Below are 26,673 nucleotides of genomic sequence, written 5' to 3' on the forward strand. Positions count from 1 at the left end.
AAAGAAATCTTAATTTAAACCAAGAAATGAAGAGTTGAAGGCTGTGGAGAGATTAGTGAAACTGGTATATTTTTGTACCTGTAGTATTCGGTCATAGGCTTTGAGACCACCCCGTTCCGCTGGGCCTCCGGGTCGGATGTTATTAACATAGACGCCGCGGTCCAGCAATCCATCAGAAACGCTGAAACCAAAATCCTCCAGGTCTGTCGCCTTCTCCAGAGTGAGCTATGAGTACAAAAACACACCTGTCAGTTAATAAGGATCACAGGGTTTGTGAAACTCCCTAAAGAGAGCAAACACAGGCCAAACATTACCTTGTGAAGTTCCACAGGGTTCTGGTTTAGGATGTCATTTACTTCCTGTCTCATCTTCCTCATGGCGAAGGCTCGGCGCTGAGGGTCAGAGGGCAAGGTGTTGGATCGAGGAGTCACCTGAGAACAATCACAAGAAAGTTGTCTTCAAAATCAATATTTCACAAAATAACACATATCACAGAGAGAGGTTAAAGGTCAGCGGCATGTACTTGTGGTCTGGAGTTGCTGCGCTCCTGGAAACTCGCCTGGCGTCCCAGTGTGCTCCGCAGAGGGGTGGGATCATGGTTTAGACTGAGGGTGGAGCCTGACATGATGGTAGCCTATGAGAGTCAATCAGAGAACAGCAAGCGCAAACATCCAATCAGAACCGGATAAATAGCAAACATGGTAATTAAAGATTGCTGCCTTTGAACCCAGGTGGCAGGAAAGGACCTCTTTCTAATCATACATCACTATTATTTACTGTGCCTCTACTGATGTTTCTGAATTTCCATTCCTAGGATCTGCTGCTGTTTTTGAGCAGGCTCAACTGTTGTCACCATTGACTGTTTTAACTCATATTTACTGACAGGATCTCTTGTTTTGTACAGTTTAATGGCCTGTAATATGAAGCAGGTTCAACATAACAAAGAAAATCTGACTTTGCTTACTCTGATATCAGCAAGCAGCCACACGAAGGTGGTTATTGGTACCATTCAGGTCTATACAGTAAACTGTTTGGGGGAGTTTTTTGGCATACACTCTTTATATTCCCAGTGTGTCATTATGTTTTCCAGTGCTTTTAGATTTCATTTTAATATTTATTAACTGGAATTTTCTAACCTAGCAGTAAGTTTGACAACACCTATCAGGAGCTGATGATCTCTCTATAATAAACACACACCAGCCACATTTTTTTTTCTTTTTTTTAGGTAAACCTTGCTATTACCTGGTTGCAGAACTATCTTAATTCTTCGAAGTCCAAGTTGGAACTTCTTAATGTCATCTTGATGACATGTAGAAATGCACCATGTCATTTCTACATGATTGGGTGATTAGCTAATTGCTTTAACAAGCAGCTGAACATGTATACCTAATAAAGTGTCTGGTAAGTGTATATTACTCTATTTAAGGCTTATAGGAAAATAAAATTGCTTTAAAACGGCAGTTTTCCATTTTTCTTACTGGTCAGGGAAATAAAAACTACATACTAGTCATCAAGGTGTGAGGGATCTTCTAAGAATCAATACTGATTGATCAGTAGACTAAGGCTTTGTACATGCAGGTCTCTTATCTCAAGCATAGCCGACATAATCTAATAAGACATGAACTCTGAAAGCTCAGCATTCAACCTGAAGTTAGCTGTCTAATCATAAATCCTGCTTCGTAGTACAGACCTCTACAGATAGATTCTACTTTTGAGCTCACCCAGAGGATTTCAACTCTCTGACTGTCAATGTTTGATGATTGTGCTTATTTTCCACATCACACCCTTTTTTTTTTAATGGCTAAACTTCCCAACCGATGCCCACTTCAGCCAATCAGAATCAAGAACTCATCAAACGCATGCATGACTGACAGATCTGCTTCATGACTGGCAAAAAAAAAAAAAAAAAAAAAACTACCCATGAGGCCTTGCGCAAGCTCTCCAAGCATGCCTTGCTCAAACTGCCATGCCTGGTGCAACAACATGACTCTGCCATGTGACTGTGTTTGGAAGCTGGGTGATGTCACTAAGATGTCACAATGACGTCACCATGGTCTGCTGTTAGAATGCAGTTAGAGTCACATTCAAAACCAGCAAACATGTCAGATGTTTGACAACGCTGGAGGTCCAGTTAGAGGAGACAGAAGAAGAGGAGGACAGGAGGAGTTAGTACAGGGGAGGGAGGATGGGGAATACCAGAGTGAGGAGGTGTGTCTCCTTTCCAGACTCCTGGAAGAGAAGGAGTCTCTTTTTTACTTCTGTGTGCCAGAGAAGGTATAAACATGTAGTTCTTTCAGCATGAATTGGACAAATATGACTAAACTTTGACTGTCAGTCCTCAGGGCTGAACAATAAGCCTCTCATCAGTGTTCACATCACTACATGATTATTTGTGTTAACAGTTTTTGTCCAGTTCAATAATTAAAGTGATCAATATTTCAGCTATATTTGGTTTGTCTTCATTCTTGTGGATGTGTGATGTGGTTTTTAAGTGTTTCTGTGGATAAGAAGAGCATTATAGTTGAGCTCATTACAGACTTCCAGCCTGTGTTGCTGTTCAGATCAAAATATCAATGTCATCCTGTAACAGTGCAGTGTATTGGGCACAGGAATGCTACAACTGTTTATTACAGAAGGTCTATACTGTAACTTCTCCAAAGCCAAGTGGGGAGACTTGATCTGGCTTGCTGTCCAAATGTTAAGTACTTGTGACAGTGTGGTGTATGGGTCACAAAAAGTTTATCTGTTTTTAAAAAATGCTTAATGAAGACTGTAAAAAGTTCACTTATGTTGAGCGTCTTTTTCAAATTGTGTTGAAATTGTGGACTTCAACCTACAAACCAGTTTTTAAATTGTGTTAATCAGCAAAGTAAAACCGCAGTTATGATAAATATTTTATGCCATACTTCCTCAAAACTGTCCTCATATTTAGTGCAGGAAGAAGCTATAAAAATGGGATTTTCTAAGGACAGTGACAGTTCTATCAGAGAGATTTATGACACTTAGTGTGTTTGGACTGTGTTCTTAGTAGTGGTGCAACGGATCAAAAATCTCACGGTTTGGATCAGATCAATTTTCGGATCAGCAAAAAAAAAAAAAAGTTAACATTTACTTATTAACTTATTTAAGTATTTTTTGCCTATTAAAAACATTCAACTCAAGACTCATTCCACAGAATTATATAAAAACAAATTAAGGTGCAATATAGGGCAGTACAGGGCTTTGTATCTACCACTCCGCTGTGATATAACGAGCGGTCACGGTCACGTAGCTTTCCGTTGCCCTGGAGGTCGACCCATTTGTAGTTGGGCAACAGAAGATGCCTGGGACAGTTCAGCCATAACTTTAAACTTTTCCTGCTCATACATGCCTGGGTACGATCTTGTCACTGAAGTGGACGCGCAACGGGATATCATAGCGTGGCTCAAGCACGTTCATCACAGTTTAAACCCCTTGTTTTGCACAACGGAATACGGCCTCCCGTCTGCAGCTAAACACCCCAGTAGCTTTTGTAATAGCTTTAGCCCGGTTGGACTGGGCAGCAAAGGGCTGCTTAAATGCCGCAAACTCCTCTGCTCCTCCACTTGGACCGCTTTCGCTGACCATAACTATCGCTTAACAGACTGACCACGCGCACCATACACATACTTTTTTGAATCTTCGGATCACGTGCGTGCCGAACCGTGGAGTGGGATTGGTTCAGATAACGGATCAGCCGTGATCCGTTGCACCACTAGTTCTTAGTGTGTAGGGTAGTTTTTTTTTTTGTTTTGTGTGTCATAACATTGAGACGACTACTGAATGTCACAGATGCCAGTCAACAATCCACCAATGGCAGACTGCAGCGTAAACGCTGTCTCCTGGTGATCCACAGGAGGAGTTTCTACACCTTCAAGGTGTCAGGCCTGTGATGTGCCCCCTTGTCTTATGGTAGACAGGAATTTAATGTAAATAACTACCACATTTGTACAATTTGAAATTTACAATTTATATTTGCATTTCAATGTTTGTGGTTTTCACACTAATAAAGTCTAACTGTTGCAACTCTGATTTTTTTTGTGTGTGTGATTTTAGGTCAATTGTGTTAATACAGTATGTCAAAATGGAAAATAACTGTAAAGACATACATGTGAGATTTTATTGAAAGTAAAATCAAAAACCAAATAAACTCAACTCCAGAAGGTTAAAAAATGAGCCTTAATCCATCATCTTTTCAACATTTTTTCTATATCTTCTTTGAGAAAAGCCAGCCTATCAAACTTCACAGTGTAGGTGCTGGTATCCATACACCAGAGGGCGATGCAGAAAGGCATTAGCATCTGAGAATTCTTCATTTGCTGAATAAAAATTTCAGAAGCCTTACTCCTGCTAATACTCAACTCTTACTGTAAATACTTCTTCTACTGCTAACACTTCTCACTATAGTAGATTTCGTGGCGTTCCTCACCTCCAGCTCTCTGAGGATGCCGCTCTGTCCACAGGTCTCCAAGTCCTCCAGAGCCTGAGACCAGAAGTTCTCCTCCTGGTCTGGTTCTGTCCCATCATGTCCCACATTAAACCTGAGAGGGAAAGGTAACAGGTTAACCAGTCAGCATGATGGGTACACACACACACACACACACACACACACACACACACACACACACACACACACACAGGAAGCTAGTGGTCATGCTGGAGAGTGTTTTTTTAACAGGAGGGGGCATGGGCAGTGATGACATACACATCCACCAGGTATTGATATCGGTGTGCCGGGGGTTAAAGGTCACCAAGTGAGGGTATCTGCTGGAGGTTACTGGGTGTCACAGAAGACTGTGTGTGAAGGGTTAAAGGTCAAAGGTCACTGTGGTACCTGCTGTCAGAGATTAGACCGCTGGGCAGATTACAGCCTCTGCAGAAAGACACACTACTGTTATTGCTGTTAGCTCAGTGCTACATACTCCATTGTTCTGGATGAGGAATGCTAACAGCTACAAAAGATATGCTGCAAAATGTATCCGTGCACATCCATCTTCAGGCCTCTCTTCTGATGTGCTTCTGGGTTTAAGGGTATACACATACTAGGCAAGCTGAGTTTGTTTAGACTGATCTTATCACACAGTTTGAGCATCAGTGTCATAGTTTCAGTGAACTGCGCCAGTTTGTGATGTAGAGGAGGAGGATCGAGTATCTGTACCCTCAGTATTTCATCTGTATCTGATAATTCATGGGAGAAAACTTGAAAAATTGCATTCTGAGTAAATTTGGAAATCACTATGTGGCATAAGTGGCTGCTCAAAACTAGTATGAAAAGCATATTAATCCTTCTCCCTCCTCTGTAACAGTTTTGAATAATTGTGTTGATCAAAGTACTTTAAGCCCTGAAAACAGCTTGATTAAACCTGGAACAGTTGAATACTGTCTGTTATATAACAAAGGTTATTACAGTTTTCTTTACTCAAGCTTTTATGTTTTTCACTGTGCCGTTCACTCAGTCTCTCACCCTCCGAGAGGTGGCCGGTCCCAATCATCGTCATTCAGACCCAGATCCGACAGTGGATTGGCTCTCTGGCGAGTGGAAGATGATGATTGGCTGTTGCTTGTCTTGGCGCTGCGCCACTCGTGGAAACTGTACAGTGACGACTGAAAAGTAGGAGCTACACACACCAGCAAAGGAGAAGTGTTTCATTACTGAGGCATTAATGAGGTCAGCAGAGGTCAGAGGTCGGTCCCTACCTGGGGTGGTGAAGCTGCTGTCCATGTTGGATCCATCCCAGGACTCCACAGCGCTGTCCACGGACGGCAGTGTGCTGAATGCTCTCTGGCTTGTCGGAGGTGCAACCATGACAACAGGCTCCTCCTCCCCATCCTGGTTCTCCAGGTTAGGCCCCACTCCTGGCCCCAGACCCGAACCAATCACGCAAGACTTTGGGCTTGACACTGCAGACAGACGGAGTACGTTTGTCAAACCACCAATGTGCGTTCGTGAATATAAATGTGTAAATCTGTAACTCCACTGGAAGTGACACTGTGTCCCGTCCCTTTAATGAGCTGTACGTTCAACTCTTCCCCTACCGCAAGGGGTCGCCACAGTGTTATGGGTAGCTCTGCATCTTTGATTCGGGAGCTTTATTCCCTTCCAGACAGAAAAGAAGGGACTGAAAAGGGGACTTTTCGCTTGTTGGGTGCTAGTTTGCACCACCAAACTATGGAGCCACTTAATGACCTGTACAAATAACGACCATCATTCAAACCTCTCCATGAGGTGTTAACAGCAGCGATGGCATAAAAGTGCAGGTTATAAAACTTCCCTAATGAAATCTTTAAATTACGGTAAATTATATTCAACATGTGCTCTGTGGAGGACTGTTTATAAAAATGGTTCTAATTCTTGAACAGTTAATGTTTAACTTTGTCAAACAGCCTGAATTAAAGCTTAAAGTCTGACTGTTCGATTTAACATCCAAACCACCGCCACAACTTCAAGCTGGATAAAACACAAAGCAATAAAAAGGAAAGTTGATGCCGAGGAGGGAGACTGGGTTGTCAGTTTCTTTTTTTCAAAGATCATAACTGGTGCTGATATTTTGATGTTTGAATCATTTGAGTCACAGAGGGGGAACAGAGGCTTCAGAAAGTCGCTGAAGTGGAACGATGCATTCAGCCACTGCACAATGTGTCTCTCTGAGGCCATCTTAAAGCCATGGAGCTGTAAAAGGAGGTTTCCTTTTCATGTGCAGCCGGTTTCACAGCAGAAGGCTTGGCAGTTTGGTACAGGTAACTGCACGATCAAAAAGCTTTTACTTTTCTTTCTGTTTAAAATGAAAACTCCCACACAGCTGCTGTAAGATCAGGACTAGAAAACAGTCTGTGGGCTGCTTGTGTGCAAGAACAAAACTTATAAGTTATTATTTTGCTCTTATATCAGGACATATTTGTTACAATTAAATGTCCAAAGCTGGTGAAACAGTTGGTCGTGAATTATTCTGCTTTATTAATAGTTTATAAAGGCTACTGAGTGATTGTTACTGGTTAAGTAAGCTGTATGAGACACACTACACAAGCCTGGCTCTTGATGTGAATCTCATTTCCTTGTGTTTTGCATTTGCTGTTGATGCTTGTGATTATGAACGGTGTTTATGGTGTGAAAAAAGCGTCTACGTACGTTCTCCCTGCTTCTTGATCTTCAACGTGACCGTCTCGCCCGCCTGCTGCAGCAGACTGATGGCTTCACTCAGAGGTTTCCCCTTCAGGCTGCTGCTGTTGATCGCAAGAATACGGTCGCCTACATGGATCGCACCAGTCCTGTAAACAACACCAAAACACACAGAAATATACACTCAGGGTTCAGCAACTCAAAAATCATACTTGACAAGACTTTAAAGAAGACTGGAACTGAGTTAACAGTCTCAGGGAAACACAAATATACTTATACACAAAATAGAAATGAGAATCATTTCTGTAGGAAAGAGGTGAAAACCCAATTGATGATGAGGAAAATAATTATTTTTAAACAGCAGAGGGCGACACTCTCCACTTCATCTGGCATCCTAAGCTTATCATGTCTGTCACGGTTTCACTCCATATTTCATTCCTCCAGTCACTGATGTTATTTTTAGAAAGATGAAAAATCTTTTCTTATTTAAAATTTCCTTAATTTTTTATAGTGAGACCATTTAGATGGCCTGCGCTGATACTGTATTTCTTATTTTATACATCATTAAACATAATCCCTCAGATTTAGGCAGCCAGCTTTAGCATTTCCTCTGTTTACGACCTTTGACATAAAGATGGCGTTTACACAAACAACCCTGGTTCTAAGCTTCTTAGTGTCTGAGTTTCTGTAAATAAAATGCCGTATTAAGCACAGAATGTATTTAATACTAATCCAGAATCATACATAACACCAGCAGGGAACTACTAAAGACAATAGAGCCTGCACTAATGATAATAATAATAATAATAATAATAATAATAATAATAATAAACATCTATTTATGGCACTTTATAGTGAATAAATGCGATCCTCCAAATAGCTGAAAAGAACAGAAAACTAGATGTGCTGATTAAGTGATTAAATAATCCACAACCTTGACATGTTTTCTACAGGTGTGACCTGTAATTAATTTTTTATGTAATGTAATTAGAGTTCATGTGCGTGCACCTCTCTGCCAGCCCCCCCTTGCTCAGAGAGGAGATGATGATGGGGTCGAAGGGCTCCTCGGTGCCTGAGATGGTGATTCCCAGCGGACCACCATAGCGTTGAAGCTCCACTGTGTAAATGATGCTGCCAGACACCTCCTGTTCATCTGGAACATTCAATAAAGATTGATTCCACATAAGGTCAGTGGTGAACAGATGATCAGGAGAAGATGGCATGGGAAGGGATGATGTGGTGACACAGACTAAAACACGCTAAAACTAAGCCAGAAGTGCAACGTTTGTCCTGAAAGTAGCATTAGACACCTCCTTTAAACCTTGAGTAGGTTTTCAGGGACTTAAGGGCCCTGTGTACCCTTAAGAGCGGCTGAGGACATTTAGAAAACCTTGACTGGGATCTATATCGCCATTAAAATGTTCTAAAGGTTATCAAGGTCCAGGGTCTGCCATAAGTTTAGTGAAATCCTCAATCAAGGTCAAAGTATTCAGCAATGTTTGAGTTAGTTTTGAAAAGAAGAGCCACCCTGGTAAGACACTTGAGAGTCCTTGAGGAGTTGATGGCAGATTTCAAGCAAACAGTTTGCTTTCCAGTCGTCCTTTAGGACGGTTGACGATCCGGCTCTACATCTAGTAGTAGTAGTTCTAGTAGTACCTTAGTAAATTTCTGTTCGTCCTTATGGACGATCGAGTCGATTTAGAAAATATGAATGGGGTCCTGAAGGATTCAGGGATGTTCTAGTTGGTGTTGAAGATACTTAAGATTGTGCTGGTCCCTTAGAGTCACTGATAAGGTTTGAAAGAATTTGGCCATCCTGAAGATCACCAACAAGATCCTAAATGTTTTTGAGAACATTCATTTTTTGGAAGAAGATTTCAAGAATAATGGATTAGTTTCTAGTCCTCGAAGACTCCTGACAGTCAGGTTGTGATCAAGTTACGATTAGATTTCATGTTTAAAGAGGTTTTAAGTTTAACTTAAAATGATACAAGACAAATGATTTCAAATCAGCTATTGATCTAGAGAGTTTAGGACCCCATCAGGACTCTCTAAAGTACAATAAAACTGTCATAAAGATGCTAAAGATCTCAGGATTGTCAGAAGATTAGTGAAGATTTTATGAGCACCAGTTTGGCTCCTACATGCTTTTAAGTACCACTGTCTTTTCACTTATTCAAAAGGATTTAGGTGTGACTGTTGGTGTTGCTAAAGCTCTTTAAATATGATCTTTTGAGGAGAATTTGGAAAGGTCCCACAGCTTATTAAAGTTGGCAAGTAGGTCACCACGGAACGACTCTAGAGGTTCTTTTTAAGGAGGATTAATGATACTGTGGGCATCCCTGAAAGCTGGTTTATCACTCGGCCTCTTGCTTTTGGGAATAGACTTAAAAGCGATACCAGAGTTGTCTTCATCTTTGCGGATCTTCAGTTTGACGAGCTCCTCACACTGCTGGAGGATCTGAACAGCTTCCTCCATGGAGCAGTTCTCCACACGGATGTTATCAATGGCCAGCAGCTTGTCTCCCAGCTCCAACGTCCCCGTCCTGAAAACACATTCAGGTAAATTAGAGGAACAAGTTTAATAAAGAAGTCAGCTGAGATCGTTATTATGTCATATTATCATAATCATGACTGCAGTGCATCTGCTTTATGGACAGGATGGAATTTTGCATTAATATCAGTTCTTCAACATATGAAATATAACCTTACAAATTTTACATGAAGATATGTTAACTTGTACATGAAATAGGAGTGAAGATATTGCTTTGGGTTTAAACCACGAGGTACAACTTAAACCAATTTTTTAGGCTTTATTTGTTTACATTTTGGGAAAATTAATCCCAATCATTTTACCTAATATCAGTTCTTTTTTAGTTTGTAAAGGACATCGAAGCTGGAAGATATCCTCTGAAATTGGTCCAAAATCTTGTAAAACTGCCGGCACTTTCTTTTCCGTATGAAGGTCTATAACTAGTCCTCTGCTTCCTGTTTCTAAAAGTCCTGCAGAGTAAACAGATGCTACCTGCCAGCAGAAGCCCTTTAGCTCATATTCTGCTTCACAGTCCAAAACACATGACCTACAAACCACGACATGCACAGGCCTGGACCGTTAGCCTAATTAGCCAAACACGTACAGGCGGCAGTCTGAGGTTTAACACAGCTGACACTGTTTTATTTTAGCCTCACATACTGTGTGTAGAGTTCAGCCTCGGTTAGGTTTAAGGCTGGATTAGAGTTAGTTTAGCCATAGTTTGTGTCACCTGTGTGCGACGCTGCCTTTTTTGATGTCCGAGATGATCAAAGGATCACCTGGTTTCCTGTTGGACGGAGCTGCAGACACACAAAGAGACGAGTTGAAGATGAAACAGAAAACTGTAAATAATTAAACCTGTTTACACCACTACAACCAGAAGTAACGATTAAATGTTAAAGGGGAAAAGTAAAATCAAAGCAGGAAATGTAATATTGAAGTGACACCCAAGAGGAGGTCGGGCTGGATCTGGTCTGATGAAATTGTCTTTCAGAATGAAAATTTAATTTCCCCGATGTGTAAACATGATGAATCACCAAATTAAATCATTTAATAAAAAATAAAACTACTGTCACTGACAATAAAAAGACTTTTATAATATTCTAGTTGCTTGTTTTGGCATTGGCACTCTTTCTTAATCAATAATTAACACAGAGCTGTGTTACTAATAAAGTCCATCTAAACCATCCACAGTAGCGACCTCACATTAGTGTACGTGTTTGCGTAGTCGTTTCTCTTTACTTACAGCTGATGGTGATTCCCAGTTCCACTCCTGGTTTCTTTGGGAGCTTTACGTGGAACGTCCCTGAACTGGGGATGACTGACTCTGTGCAGAAAGATGGAGACATTTCAGCAGTAGAAATGTTTAATTTACTGTGAAATACATCAGAAGAGGAATAAAGGCTTTCTGCTCAACATCTTCTCAGTCAGAATCAGGTGATTAAGCTTCTGTTCGAGGCTTTAATCATACGCTCTGTATACAGTCCTGCCTGGCTTGATGAGAACCAGGGTTTCAATCTTACTCACACTTGGTTTAACGGTTATAAATACAGGAAGAAATAGAAATATTTTTTACTCAGAGACCTCAGCAGACATGTGGAAAACAATTTCAATAACAGTCAATGATTAATCACAAAGTGAGCTCATAGGTACGACGTATATGTTAGCTGTCCATGTATTAAACCTGATTCTACATAACTTAGAGGACACATCATGCTCTCAAATGTTTATAGAAGATCAAAGTTCAAAACTTAGAGGTGATCATACATAAAAATCTTTCCTGCAAGTCAAAAATCTTTAATGCACCATTTGTGATGACATCTGTCTGTTTTGCAGCTATTATGTTAAGAATGTTCAGGAAGTCTTTTGTGCTGTCCATTTGTACATTTTATTAATTTATTAAGTGAAGTATTGAGATTATTAATTGTTAATATCAACACTGACTGATAGAGACAAAAAAAGACTGCTACAGATTCACACTGGCCGTAGATGCTGACAGTAGGTGACGTAACATTTAACTTCACCATTATTAGATGACGCATAGCTATATCGCTTCTTCGCTACCATTCGGTACAGTAGACTGGACATCACAAAATAAATTGGGAGTTAATCTTTTACATAAGCCTTTGTTTATAACTGGCTATGAGCATGTTCATAAACATACATCCACTGCTTGGTCCCTTTATTCTGAATATCCAAAGCACTGTTAAGAACTCATGTTAAAACTGAAAATCCAGATGATCTTCTAATTATTAAAAAAAGCTAAATTGATCTGTTCTTGTTGAATTATCCTGTGTAAAGATTATCTATTACTCACTTTCCATAAAATCAATCAGCATAGATGATGACATTATAGAGATTTGTAAAATAAATGATTGTAGTATTTGGCTCCTTGCAGGTTTTGGAAGATGTCCCCTTGGACTGACTTCAGTTATGATGCTTTCAGGAAGTGAGGAAAATTTTCTCAGCCTTATGTTTCTCTGGGAAATAACATCCACGGTCTATATTCTTCTTTTGGTTAAATAGTGACTCTGACTGTCCTGTAAATGACATCTCATACAGTTAACCGTCCTGCAGCTACAAATCATACAATATGCCTGTGAGTCACTACTGACAGCTTGTTGTGTCGTTCTATTAAACTCAGGCGTAGGTGGTTATTTACACCAGCTGGAGTACGTTACATCCACAAAGAGTCTGACAAATTACAGAGAAGCAGAACCAAACACAGACTGGCAGTCAGTCAGCCAAAACACGACGACACAGAAAACAGATGTCTTTGCCCAGCAGACAGACATTCATCAACAAGCACAGTTTTCAGTGCTGATCAGAAGCATGAAAACACAATTCTGATAAAATGATTTTTTTTTTTTACCAGCTACATCGAACTCAATTTCCAGTGTGAGCTGAGCAGTGATGGACGAGTCTCTGAGAAGCTGATTGGTTTCTTCAAGGGTCGAATCTTCGGTTGGAACGCCGTTTATGGATAAGATCCTGTCACCGATCTGCAGGATGCCACACCTACACATATATACACAAATATCTGATCACTGGAGCTCTCCTTACAATACTGTAGAGTCTGTACAGAAGGACATGAGGTAATGGCATTTTGAACTGGTGCTGCAAACATAAAATGCAAAGCTGCGATATAGAAAATAAAAATTATATATATGTTACCATGATTATCAATAAAGACAAAATATTAAATATTTCCAAATTTCACAAAAAAAACTGAAAATTGGGGGGGAAAGTTCAAATCTGAGAAGCAAGGGCAAAAGAATTTTTTCTCAAAATTTTTTTAAAGCCATCATAGCTGTGTCAGTGTGTTTACCTCTCAGCGGGGCTGTCGGGGTCGATGTAGGCAATAAGTGGCGGGGATGACAGCGTTTCCGTGGCGAACACTCCTCCCTGCAGTTGCAGGCCAAACCCCATGATGCCGTCGCCAAGCAGCGTCACCTCGGTGGTTTCCGTGTGGACTACCTGACCGGCCAGACCCACAGTGCTGGACGCCAGGGACACTGCCAGAAACAAAGATTATTCTATTTTTTAGTCTCATTTTCCTCCCGTCCTGTGACAGCACCTCAGTCCTGTCCTTGTTTTCTGTCATACATACGCTGTTAGAGGGTGCAAGCTCATATTAAAATGTCATGGTTTAAGGGTTTGTAATGTTTTTTTACATTTTGTTGGTCATTATTGGTCATGTTATGAATTCATGTCTAAAACCAGCTAATAAAATAATAAGATTTGTTGGATTTGGAGACAGACTCACAGGAGCTCTTAAAGTCCTTTTTCTTGCCCTTCCTCCTCATCAGTGTGCCCCGTGGACTTGTGGGATACATGTTCCTGGGCAGGGTGCTCATGTTGAGGGAGGAGAGGCTATAGGCCGACATGGAGCCTGGAGAGAAGGAGTGGCTGAGCGCTGCAGAAAGAGAGAGGGCTGATGAGGAAAGGTCTCTCTCTCTCAACAGAAAACATGAGAGAGAGTGAGAGAGGTGCACGTACGAGGATTGTTTGTATGGCGGTTGTGCGATCTGGCGCCTGATTGGTCAGGGTGGTATGTGTTGTAGTGGTAGGGGGGGAGGATAGGGGCAGAGCCTCCGGTCTCCCAGGGGAGGGGGCGGGGACTACGCTGCACCTTGACTGCACAGACACACACAGAGGAGGGTGTTTAGGTTAAGACAAGAGGAAAGGTCAAAGGTGAGGCAGGTGCTTGGATCACAGCATCGAGATACCTCACTGGGAAGCCAGATGAGGAACTGTCATGCATACACAGGTGTGTGTCTTTCACGGCTTTATAAAAGATTACTCCTCTCTTCACATAATCTTTTATAGGGCCTCTTGAGTGTGTGTGTGTGTGTGTGTGTGTGTGTGTGTGTGTGTGTGTCTATACTGGTCTGTGGTGCATTCAGGGCCTTGTCGGATGTGATGTGTGTACGTTTATACCGTGCTGTGGTGCGTTCAGGGCTGGTCGGGTCTGGTGTTGTGGCAGGATCTCCAAGCGGACGGTCTGACAGGAAGCAGAAAGCAGCTGAGTGGCTTCAGCCAGGGAACAAAACTCCATCGACTTCCCATCAACGGACAGGATATGATCTCCTGCATGAAGAGCACCACACCTACACAAAAACACAAAAATAAACAGAGAATTTAAACCTGAACTTGGACAAAACTCATAAGTTAAATTTCTGCAGTTAAAAGTGCAACAAAATATTTCAGTTTCTGCACAAATACTGAAGTTAAAGTGTGACTGAATGAAGCTGAAAGATGACAAGGTGGTTAAAATAACCAAATTTACATAGAATCAAATAATAAGATAAGAAAACGGTGGTAATATTAGTTAATAAGCTGAAATTCCACTTTAGGCAAAATGAAAGCAGCTGGAACGATGCTCAATACGTGAAATCAATAAATAATAATAATAAAACAATGCAGTTAAAACAGTAAAACAGCATCAGGGTCAGAGGTTAGATACCTGTCTGCTATACTGGCTGGTTTGACCTTGTCGATGATGATGACCTGCTTGTTGCAGAACATGGAGGTGGACAGGGCCACACCCAGGCTAGACCCTGCCACCTTGGCAACTTCAACCAGCAGCGGCCCTGATGCCGTGGCAACAGAGTCTGAAGGAGGGAAAACAGACAAAGTTTTTACAGTTTTTACATCGTGTAATTTACAAACGGTCCAAACGGTGTTCATCAGGGTTCCATCCTGGGTCCTGTTTAATTTTATGTAAAAGTTCCAAATAAACTAATCATCTGAAATCTTTATAATTCAGATGATACTCTTCTTTACATGTTGGTAAATTTTTAGAATTTTACTCTACACAGTACAAAGTACAAATGATCTTTTATTTTAACCAAAAATCACATTTTGGGTTTCAGATAATAAATACAAAATAATACTTCTCATGCACTGTTTCCTAATGTTAACGTTAACCAAGAACAGGACTTCACATAATACAGTTGGGATCAAAAGTCTATATCGACTTAATCATGTGCATGAGTGTTATGGAAATTCCAGTATCTATTAGTAACTGTTCTTTTTCCAGGGTTAAATGATTGTGCAGCATACATCTTTAATTACATAAAAAATAAATAAATAAATAAATAAAATTAGCTGCACAAGTTTGAATTTATTTTGGATTTTCTCTACTCCACAGTGCCCCTAAAAAAAACCATGTTTCTGCCATAATTCGGGCTAAACGTTTGACCAATCATCTTGGCAGAATTGATACAGTCCATTTAAACTGACTGGTTTCCTGGGACATACTTATGGTCTACTCTCTTATTATTTTTCTACTTACAGAAAAACATTAATGAGTTCTGCAGAACACAAACTTACTTCTTTAAATTGCTTTTGTCATTCAATGAACATCTCAAAATTGTATCTAATATCCACATATCAGGATGGACACAAATTCGAGCTCAGCTGCAGTCCTGGCACACTGTTTGGCATCGTTTCTCATCTGTAAGCCCCCTGGCAACCTACCTCTACCCAAACTTTCCATTAAATGTAATTTCAAATTTAATAACAATAAATGTCAAAACCAGTACAAGCAAGATTTCAGCTTGAATCCCCACAACCTTCTCCTTTTCCTGCACAGTTCTGATGTTAACTGATTAACGCTTTAAGCTCTGCTGGGAGGGGACACTGATGACTGACCCATCACGGAGACGTCATACTCAATCAGCAGCGTGGCCTCCTGTCCACACTGCTTCAGGATGCTCATGGCCTCTGAAAGTGTGCTGCCATGGAGACGAATCCCATCAATGCTTAACAACCGATCACCTGGCTTGATGGTTCCTTCCCTGCAGGTAAAAGAGAAAGAGAACAGTTTTTAGTCTGTACAAAGGCTCCCAAGGGACAAAAATCAGACAGACAGGTCAGAGGCCACGTACCGGTCTGCTGGGCCGCCTGGCCGGATGGTTGTAATGACGATGGGACGGGACTTGTTCCTGTCTTCATGGGCTCCACCTGCAAACACGCGGTCACATCACCATGTTTATTTTGATTTATTCTAAACACACAAACAGAACTCGCCTCACCTCTGATGACGAAACCAAAGCAGTTTCCTTCTTTGTGAAGCGTGACTTCCACATTCTTAAACATGACCCCTGACCCCTGCACCGCTGCAACACACCAGAACATCAACAACACGTCAACATTGCAGCCGGCCGGGTGCAGCTGAGTGTACACGTCTTCTGCTGGCAGAACTTACAGACAGGCGGCAGCTCGTACTCGACCTCCAAGACGACCCGTTCACCCACGTTCTTCAGCAGACTGATGATCTCATCGTGTCTGAACTTGGCCAGGTTGATGCCGTTGACAGACCTGATATAGTCGCCCACGTTCAGCTGGTCACTCCTGAGCAAACAGCCAAAACATCAGCTTTAATTTTACTTAATCAAACCTTAATGAGTTCGTTTAAGAAGAGGCTGTTCCAGAAAGGATGCTGCTAAACATTAATAACTGCCACTGCTGCACCAATATCCATTAATCAGTCACCCAAAGTGTTCTGTGTCATTTTTGCTCATTGTCGCTTTGTAGCTGGTAGTTGATCGTACATTGCAGGCTCCTGCTGCAGCCCAGTCACCTATGCCTAGAGGGTAACGGCTGAGAAAAATATATATTATCAGGCTGGTTAAAGAGGGGTTGCTGGAGGTTGCTGGCTGTCTCTAGGTAAACTCAGTCACAAAAAGGGTTCTTTCAGTTTGCATGGAATATGCAGATTTGTCTGCAAATACTCATCGACTACCCACTGAGCGTTAGTAAAACTTTAAAAACGTCCGACCAGAAACCTTCACAGTAAAAGTTAGTTAGTATCTTGCCCAAGGATATTTGGCATGCAGACTGGGGAAGCCAGGGATCGAACCACCAACCTTCCGATCAGTAGATGACCCACTCTACCACCTGAGCTACAGGCTACAGCCACCCCTGGAGCCCACTATGTGGAATATTCATGTAATCTATAGGTTTTCACTAAGTACAAAGTGATGTAGAACACGTTTTGTCTTTTTAATATCTTATATCAGATTGCTCATCCCTTTAAACAACTGAAAATACCTGGCACAACTCCAAAGTTAGTCTCAATGGCGATTCTTTGTTTTTTGGCTCAAGTCCTAAAAACACAAAGACCAGATGTAGAAGACATTACCGGGCCGCGATGCCTCCCTGCCGCAGGTTTGAAACTCGAGGCTTCCCATCTTTGTCGATTCCTCCTGAAACTGTCAGCCCGAGCGTCGTCCCCTCCTTCTTCATCAACTCCACCACCGTGCATCCCCGAAACTCATCTGCAAAAAGGGACATGGGATGAACTGAATGCTCTGCCTCGCCATTAAGGATTTTTTTCTTTTCTTCTTCCAGTAAAAATTATTCCTATTTGCTTTTTCTTCTTCTTGACTGCATAGCTTCTACTCTCTTTATTTAAGCATGGAAAAAATAAATAATAATCTGGATAAAAGGAGAAATGAAGTCATCCTCTGTTCTGTCATCCATCTATATTTCATCAAACAGATGAAATATTTAACACACACACAGAGAGAGAGAGACAGAGAGAGACAGAGAGACAGAGAGAGAGAGAGACAGAGAGACAGAGAGAGAGAGAGAGAGAGAGAGAGAGAGAGAGAGAGAGACAGAGAGAGAGAGAGACAGAGAGAGAGAGAGACAGAGAGAGAGAGAGAGAGACAGAGAGAGAGAGAGAGACAGAGAGAGAGAGAGAGAGAGAGAGAGAGAGAGACAGAGACAGAGACAGAGAGAGAGAGAGAGAGAGAGACAGAGAGAGAGAGAGAGAGAGAGAGAGAGACACAGAGACAGAGAGAGAGAGAGAGACAGACAGAGACAGAGAGAGAGAGAGAGACAGAGACAGAGAGAGAGAGAGAGAGAGAGAGAGAGACAGAGAGAGAGAGAGAGAGAGAGAGAGACACAGAGACAGAGAGAGAGAGAGAGAGAGACAGAGAGAGAGAGACAGACAGAGAGAGAGAGAGACAGAGAGAGAGAGAGAGACAGAGAGAGACAGAGAGAGAGAGAGAGACAGAGAGAGAGACAGAGACAGAGAGAGACAGAGAGAGAGAGAGAGACAGAGACAGAGAGAGAGAGACAGAGAGAGAGAGAGAGAGAGACAGAGAGAGAGAGAGAGAGAGACACAGAGACAGAGAGAGAGAGAGAGACAGAGAGAGAGAGAATTTCAGATCAGACCTGCTACGATGGGCTGTGACCAGTTATAAGGTAATGAAACTGAAATCAGGTTCATCCTCTTTCATACAGGCAGGATTAAGACGATCAGTCTTTGGCAGTGACCATCATCGTCTCCTCTTCACTCATCTTCCTCCTCCAAAGAGGCTTTACAAAAAAAGCAGCAGCGCCCTTTTCAACTTTTCGAAAACGGCACAGCTGACTCACACTCGGAAATAGAAAACCCTCAAATCTCTGATAAAAAAAACAAGATGAACAAGTTTCCTGCAGCGGCGCTGGTGTCAGCAGCGCGGGGGGGGGTTTAAAGTTAGCTTTACGCTGAAGGAAGCAGCACAAAGTTTCCCTCAAAGGAACAGAGCTTTGTTAAAGAGTTTAACATCAGGGGTATCTGGGCTAGGAAATCCAGACTGTATATGATGATTTAGCCTCTACGATGTCACCCACTCGTTTCTACAATCCGTGTTTTCAAGCTTCAGTATTAGAGCTCTGGTGTTTTTGGAGTAAGAAATGACCATATTTGAAGAAGAGGGTGCTAAGCTTATCAGCTAATATTGGTTAGTTTCATTTTTAAGGGCGGTTACCAATGCTGCACTGATACATTTGACCAATCACAGTACACTTATGTCCCTCAAAGTCTTTCTAATCTAGCAAAGGCACCCACTTATACTAAGAGCTGAGGAAAGACCTAAAACTGAAGTTCTGACGTCTACGATATCATCCCTAGGCTGTCTCTGACGTCAGTCTGACGGCTCTCCAAATCAGTGATGCAATTTTTATTCTCACAGAATTTTTGATTGTAGCACAAAGACATCACAAGTAGGACACCAGCTCCAGGTGGGAGGAGATAAACTGCGACTGCAAGCATCTTCCTCTTCAGGTCACAAAATGGGAAACATCAGCTGTTTCTGAGCGTGCTCTATTTTCAGCTGTGTTAATGAGCTCAGCTGGTGGATTCAGACACTTTGATTATAAAAATGTTTGTTACCTGGTATACTCTGCCTCCTGATGGCCAGCGCTCCATCTGGAGGTCGCGACCCGGCGGAGTGTTTCGTGTACGGCCCTTCATCTGGAACACAAGGAGACATGCAAGAATATTACAGACTGGATCCAGACTTTAACTGGTTCCAGTAGCTAGAAGTAACGCCTCATAAGGCAGGTTCTTTTCAATAGTTTGGAGACAGTGGCTCTGATGGCATATAAACCCCCATCATCACCTTGCACTGAGTCCAAATCTCCATTTCCTCTTGTAGAAGGTACCAGACCTTAACCATTTACTCTAACTTGTTTCTAACCAGATCTAACTGGATCAATCGGGTCCTTTGACTAGTTTTAAAGCCTTTCCTAAAAACTGGTTAAATAGTTGGGATTTTTTGACAGAATGGTTACAGACCTTCCTCAATATTGGTATCTGACCTCTACCATCTCATCAACATGGTCTGTTTGATTGGTTTGGAGACTCCACTAGTGTCTGTAATTGGGTATAAACATAAACCAATTTCTTCAACTGGTCTCCAAGCCCAGATTTTTCCTCTAAGCGACCCTTACCAATTCAAACCTACTAACCAGCCCGGTTTTTCTGACTTGTTTTTAAACCCGTAGAACCACCTCTAGCTGGACATATACCTCACAAAAAATCATGACGCGTTTCCAAAGTTTTGGTCCTTCAAAGTGATTCTAAACTATATCCAGTTTATCAACAGTGTACCTGGCGGTACATCTAACTGGATATATTCCACAATTGTCCCACAAACTGGTTCTGAGGTTCTACCAGTTCTCATCACTGTTTTTAAATGCTTTCACTGCCCCTACATTCAAAAAGCAACTAGTTCCTTTAATTGAAATGGAGACGGTTCAGTTCCTGGTCCTAAAGTGTTTAAGAGGCTTTACTACGTCCTCTACATGGATCCAGACTAAAATGGCAAACTGGTTTTCCTTGACTGCTTCCTTTAGCAAGCTCCAGTTCAATCAACTGGTTTTGGAGACAACAGGAGATTTCAAAAGTTAATCCAACAATTTAATTTAAACTATACAAATATACAACCAGTGGCCGTTTCCAATATATAAAAATTCATTGGTTCCTTCAGCAGGTTCAAATGCTCCACCAATTCATCCAACTGGTTTCAAAAGTCAAACTGTTCATCCTTTAACTATTTTTCATTATCCATTATGTTTAGAAGCTTAACCAAGCTTCCTTTAACTAGTTGTGAAACTCTAAAATTAAACCTGCTGAGTTCTGACACAGATTACCTCAGACAGTATCCCCACACCAGGCTCCCATAATGCATCTGTACTCACCATCATCATCAGACAGTGCAGAGCTTCCACCACAGAAAAACATATCAGGGATGAGCTAAACAGCGAACACGTTAGTATGCTCGCCTTCAGGTTCTTTTACTCATCATCATCGTCCAGCAAAGCTCTGAAGGAGATTTCTCCTGACCACTGGTGTGTCTTGCTCTCAGCCTGAACAGCTGCTGAGCAGTCTGTCAACTCATGAATAAAGAAGCCACAGCCAGAGAGCGGTTACCTCATCAGCACAGCGACCAATCCCTGTGGAGAGCAGAGGTGGTCCAGCTAAGTCTGCACCAATCTCAGCAGCCCACCGGGAGATCCCGCCGGTGATGTCATCACGCTAAAAGCATGATGTCATGTAGATATATCTGGATGGAGTGGTTTGACTGTTTATTCCCAGTTTACAACAGGTGAGACTCTCCTATCATCTACTGCACCTGACACCAGGTACAGGCTTGAACAGCATTTGATCAAACCCTCTTATTAAATCTGACGATCCACCTGAAAGAGGGGAAAACTCGGGAAGATACGCATATTGCCTGTGAAGTGAATACTTCTATTATTAATTAAATGCTAATCTTCAGTTTTGTCTCCTTTTTATTCCTCTTTAGTGTGGTGTTGTTCTATTTTAGTTCTGCGTTTGGCTCTATTTTATGTCATTCTAATTTATTCTAATCTGCTCCGGATCTATTCTGTTTGGTTCCAGCAGCTGAGCTCAGAAACACAGCGAGGCCATTACGTTACATTCACCTCCTGAATATAACCTGAATATAACCTACCGTGAACCCCAAACCTCATACCAAGTCTTTATGGTAAACTCTCACTCGGGAACTTCCTTTTGTTCCCAAAAAGAAAGTCGAGTCCCCACAAAATGAGCATGCAAACAGAATTAGGTCCCCACAACATGAGTAATACACGCACACACGCGCACACACACACACACACACACACACACACACACACACACACACACACACACACACACACACACACCATAACAAACTGAAGATGAAAGCTAAGCCTCCTCCTCCAGATGTAGGACAGCAGCAGCAGCAGCTCATTTTTTCTGTCTCCATCTACAGTGCAATCTACATATACACACATATACTGGATAATACTACATTCTACACGCTGCAGTATCTCCTGTGACACACATGCACACAATCTTAGCTCCTATTACTGAGCTGCAGTTCTTTAAACGAGGTCATGCATCATCTTTAAATATCAAGCATCTGAAACCAGCATTTGAGTCCAATCAGGGAAGAAAAATACGAGTAGCTGTGAAATGGTACATATAAAAAAAAAGACTCCATGATAGCAACAACAACAACAATATTGATAATAATAAACACATCTTACAGGCAAGACAAATGCAACCAGTCAAATGTGTCTGCAAAAATGCCCTCACCACTAACAGACAATAAGGAATCACTAAGCAGCTGCAATAGAAATGCAAATTACACACAACGCCACCTACAGGCAAGACAGGTAACAGTAAAAATTTATAAATGAAAGGGCTCAAGAGTAACAATAATAAATGCAAGAAAACTAAGAAAAACGCAAAAAAATATACATGTTTTATACACAAACGTCTGCAAAAATTTTTTTTTTATATATCTATGATTATTATATGTAATAAAAATCATAAACAGCTAGGATGTGCAGTAAACAGCAAAACAAAACTGTACATCATGCTACTTAGGTAAGTAACAATATTAAAGGTAACTAAAATGACAGCAATAAAACTGAAAAATCAACAATAAAAAAAAGAAAATGTTAAAAATAAATGCCACCTACGGGTGAGAAATGTATTGTATTAGAAAACTGGGAGATCTATATAAAGCAAATGTGTTTAAGTCCTTTCAAGAATTCAAGGGGTTTAGCAGAAAGTGAATCATGGAGATATTTACAGCTGAGGAGCTGCATGAAAAGCACAGCAGTTATCGTAAGTAATAAACAAAACGTATTCTCATCCTTTTTAAATCTGTCTCAGGAAGCTCAATCAGCATCAGTTTTCTATAAATACATCCTTTGAATCAGTGGTGGCAAAGACTAAGGAAGTGTGGTCTGACATGGAATATGAAACTGACAGAATATAAAGGCAGGTGCTCTTTTCCATTTTCTGCCTCCACTAAGTTTTTGGAACCACTGTCCAAACACTAGTACTTAAAAATTGTATTCATCTATTATCATTTAATTTATTATTTTTAAAATAATATTTTAAATATTTTTTTTCTCCAATTACCCAGACTGTAAATATGTTCAATGTGTTTTAGATACTTTGATGGAAATGAAAAGATTTCTAAAAATTTGAGTTACAAAACTAAATAAATAAAACAATAAGTGACGATGCATTAGCAATGGTAAATATCCATATATAAAAATATCAACAATAAGAGTATATGAGAGTATATGAGGTTTATGTATATAATACCTTTTACTAGATTTACATATTGTTTATTAATACAATTCAGACTATTCTCTTGCATAATCTGTTAGTCTTGACTTTTATTATTTTTTGTTAATCATTTTCAGAAGATAAAACATTTATTGACACATCTCTAAAGAGGAAACAATTATCAAACTAGTAGGAAACCTTTTGCTGAGATTAACTGTTAAATTTCCTAAGCATAAATTATTATGTATTTGTTTTTGTACAAGTTTTTAAACTTCCTACCTCCCGAGCACAGACGTTGTTTTACTTTTAATTAAAGGTTTATGCACACGTTTGGGTTAATTGTCAGTACTGACTGTGCAAAGTGTTTTATATTTTACGTTTTTAAACATCTTTTAATGTGCAAATGAGCTGGCACCGCTAAATGAACCAAAATGTTTTAATGGCATTTTTACTAATTATTTAACTTTTACGCACCAACAAATTTAATCACTGCTGTAATTCTCTGTACAATTGAGCAGATGTTTATTTATTCAGATAATTCACATGTTGGCTCTCTACTTTGATATTTAAAAACCTGAAAAACATGGATGTTCAGCCAAGCTCATGGATTTTTAAAATAAACCTCTTCCACTTACATTCATTTACAAAACCTCCCAAAGCTAACATCTAAGGTTTTACAGCCACAAGCTGAACTGTGTTTTCACTTGTATAATTAATATCCACTGAGAGCTGGAGCTCAATTTTTAATTATATTTATAACGCTCCTCACAACACATTCAAAGATTTCTCCAAACACTCAAACTTTCAGCAGACCTTGAACAGAAGTCAAATCTCCCAAAGAAACAAATACAAACAGCAGAACTATCAAAGGAAAACCAGAGCTGTGAAGACTTTGAACACAGCAGGGGTAAAACTTTCTTTGTCTGTATGATTATCTCAGCGCAGGAGGTGTCATCGAAGCCTCGTCTAATTTACTGGAAAAGGAGGATTTCAGCTCTTCCAGATTAACTGGCTTCCAGTTGAGGACAGGGCTCCGCATGTTCAAGTGTTTCTTCTTATTTCCATAATTAAGAAAAATCAAAGAGGCTGGGTGGACTCCAGAGCCAAACCCGGCTGTGTGAAGATAACACTCTGAGACCAGCCAGGTTTCCTCCATGTCTTCTGCTGCCAACAAACTGAACAAACTACTCATGCAATCCAAGAAGAGTCAAACTTTCCTGGCTTTCAAGTGGAGGCCAAACAGTGGCTGCTGAATTTCTCTGAACTCCTTCCTCAAGATGTGGACGTCAGCGACTAAAGCAGCTTTTTGTCCTTTGTCACCAATTTAAAAGCTTCAAATATGTGAACCTCACAGTTTATTTCACCTGTTTATGAAGTGATGGAGCGCCACATAATTTAGAAACTGGACTTCATGTTGTGTTAAATATGACCTGAAATTACTGAATGAAACCATAAACTGATCAAAAAAGCATTTACTGAGGTTGTAAATGAAGCCAGGAAAAGGTTGATTTTCTCATAGACGTCAATACGATCAGACTTCATATCAGAACCAAAGCATTCACCACTGGTGGCAATTAGAAAGAATGCAGATTTGCTTTACTACCTCATCACTACACCATTTTTATATATACAGCCCAGAATCTCAGTACTGATACTGTTGTTATGCTGGGTATAATAGTATCACTAAGTATCCAGCCCACCTAAAGATGGAATCAGAGTGTGAGGAGTTCTGTCAGATAACAGACTAGCGTGGATCCAACAACAGGTTTGGTGAGTGTATCATCAAATAATTTAGAGGTTTTAAGGCAAACAGAGCTGCTGCAGAAATAAACCACACTTTCATCTGGTATTCTCACCTTCATCCACATGATATCCAGCATTTCCTACAGATTTACAATGAATTTGTGTTTGTGCCCAGCAGCACATGAACCTCCTGCAGGTTTTGCTTAGACCAACTTTTGAAAGTGGAACAAGCTACTGTCACCAGGTGCACGTGGAGACAGAGCAGATACAGCTTGTTTAATCATGAGATAGAGACCCTCTGGAGAGGAAGTTGAAGAAATCGAGGCCCTGTACAGCCTGTTGGTGGGCAACACTAGTGCGTTTTCAACACTAGGGCCAGCAGAAAATAAACTAAAAATAAAAGTGAAAGATGGTCCAAGGATGACAAATGGAGCAGTAATCAGAGGCGTCTACAGTCAGTCTCTCGTCCCATGGACGGACTTAACCTCTATTGTCTAGAACCACAGATGGAGATGGTAACCAGTTTTCCACCTGCTGCATTTTCTACTTTGAATCTAATTTAGCCTGGACCAGATCACCAGAGTAGAAACAGTAAATACTGCTTATAGCTGCATTTGGAGTTGGAGTGTACTGGAATGCAGGATGAGAGACTGAGTTTACTGTAGCAGCACAAATCCAACTTGTCTGACTGGAGCATCCACCTACCTCACAGTCCAAGATGCTGGAGTTGGAGTCTATTCAACAAGGGGACAAGAAACCTCCTCTCATGAACAAACTCAAGGTTAAATGTTCACAAGCCCGCTCAGGTCTGAGTACGTAAATTTGATTATTAGACGGTGACCACAAAGGTCCATGTGACTGTACACATGTTAGCCTCTTTTTTGAGCTCTAAAAATGTTAACTATAATGCACTACAGGCAATGGACTTAAAATAAACTTGAAAGAAGTGTAACAGGAATGACTGCTCAGCTGTCAGGTCCACTAAGAAATATAAACAAGGCTTCCACCATCTTGGACTGCAGCTGGTTAAACAGTTAGTAGTTCAAGAATGGAGACAGAGTTTGACTGAAGTTTCTGAACATTGAAGACCGCCACAACAGCAACGTACAGCTAGTCAACAGCAAACCACAAGACGGAAAGGGCAGCAACTTTTTCTTCCAACGAGGGAAAATAAAAATAGCAGAGCAACATTCTCCTAATGCCATTCTGTAGATGAGTTACAGGTCAACTGTCTCAGACTGAGACCGCCACAACAGCAATGTACAGCCAGCTAGAAGGGAAACATGACAGGACAACAACTGAGCTTAACTTAATAAGGAAAACTAGATGGTTCAGGGATGAGAAATTAAAAACAGCTGTTTCTATATTCAGTAATCCAGAGAACAAACTCCAGATCAGCTGTCTTAGACTGCAGCTGGTGACGCAGTCCTTGTTCAGCTGAGTAACATGTTAACCAGCTCTCCACCTGCTGCAGTTTCTGGTTAGAGTGGCCATGTAGAACCACCATCACCAGCTGTGGTCTACAGCGGCAGACACCGAATTCATCTCACCAAGGGAGGACAGGCTTTCAGGACATCGAGGACCGCCACAGCGGCGACTTGTGCCGCCTGCTGGTAGGTAACACAAGACAGAAAAGGCAAAAGCTTAACTTTTCAAATACGATTGAGGGACTGTGCATGGAGGAAAGAGATATAATTTTTTTTTTTTAAATGCTCAAATGAGTCATGAAATTTAATTGATCAGCCTAAATTGATGAATAAAGTTAGACGCTGGACACCTGAAGCTTCAAACTGAAGGAATTTCATAATCCTGATCGCTCTCTCAGGCTCTGCCTGCCCTGCTTTCTCTTCCCTGTTAATACAAACCATGAATATTACATTCATGAAA

General features: G+C 41.0%; 1 protein-coding gene across 10 annotated transcripts in view; it reads right to left on the reverse strand.

Annotated features, from left to right (window-relative positions):
• The window catches only part of grip1 (glutamate receptor interacting protein 1), a 67,913-nt gene that overhangs the window by 6,841 nt on the left and 34,399 nt on the right, over nucleotides 1-26,673 (reverse strand). For 3 of the 10 annotated variants that reach the window (XM_082511364.1, XM_082511361.1, XM_082511365.1), the window contains exons 2-25: nucleotides 19,339-19,419; nucleotides 17,317-17,452; nucleotides 16,381-16,526; nucleotides 16,208-16,291; nucleotides 16,061-16,136; nucleotides 15,825-15,970; nucleotides 14,635-14,782; nucleotides 14,109-14,278; nucleotides 13,668-13,805; nucleotides 13,435-13,584; nucleotides 12,997-13,183; nucleotides 12,541-12,686; nucleotides 10,915-10,995; nucleotides 10,399-10,468; nucleotides 9,536-9,681; nucleotides 8,144-8,288; nucleotides 7,145-7,284; nucleotides 5,716-5,919; nucleotides 5,483-5,636; nucleotides 4,853-4,891; nucleotides 4,448-4,559; nucleotides 524-634; nucleotides 315-431; nucleotides 79-225 (exon numbers count right to left, since the gene is read on the reverse strand). In XM_082511364.1, the coding sequence (XP_082367490.1) occupies nucleotides 79-225; nucleotides 315-431; nucleotides 524-634; nucleotides 4,448-4,559; nucleotides 4,853-4,891; nucleotides 5,483-5,636; nucleotides 5,716-5,919; nucleotides 7,145-7,284; nucleotides 8,144-8,288; nucleotides 9,536-9,681; nucleotides 10,399-10,468; nucleotides 10,915-10,995; nucleotides 12,541-12,686; nucleotides 12,997-13,183; nucleotides 13,435-13,584; nucleotides 13,668-13,805; nucleotides 14,109-14,278; nucleotides 14,635-14,782; nucleotides 15,825-15,970; nucleotides 16,061-16,136; nucleotides 16,208-16,291; nucleotides 16,381-16,526; nucleotides 17,317-17,452; nucleotides 19,339-19,419 (3,074 nt within the window). The remainder of the gene's footprint in view (nucleotides 1-78; nucleotides 226-314; nucleotides 432-523; nucleotides 635-4,447; nucleotides 4,560-4,852; nucleotides 4,892-5,482; nucleotides 5,637-5,715; nucleotides 5,920-7,144; nucleotides 7,285-8,143; nucleotides 8,289-9,535; nucleotides 9,682-10,398; nucleotides 10,469-10,914; nucleotides 10,996-12,540; nucleotides 12,687-12,996; nucleotides 13,184-13,434; nucleotides 13,585-13,667; nucleotides 13,806-14,108; nucleotides 14,279-14,634; nucleotides 14,783-15,824; nucleotides 15,971-16,060; nucleotides 16,137-16,207; nucleotides 16,292-16,380; nucleotides 16,527-17,316; nucleotides 17,453-19,338; nucleotides 19,420-26,673) is intronic. The other 7 variants (XM_082511368.1, XM_082511366.1, XM_082511369.1 and 4 more) reach the window with 4 other exon arrangements.

Source organism: Aulonocara stuartgranti, assembly GCF_965226115.1.
Source record: "Aulonocara stuartgranti genome assembly, chromosome: 17".
NCBI classification, from domain to species: Eukaryota; Metazoa; Chordata; class Actinopteri; order Cichliformes; family Cichlidae; genus Aulonocara; species Aulonocara stuartgranti.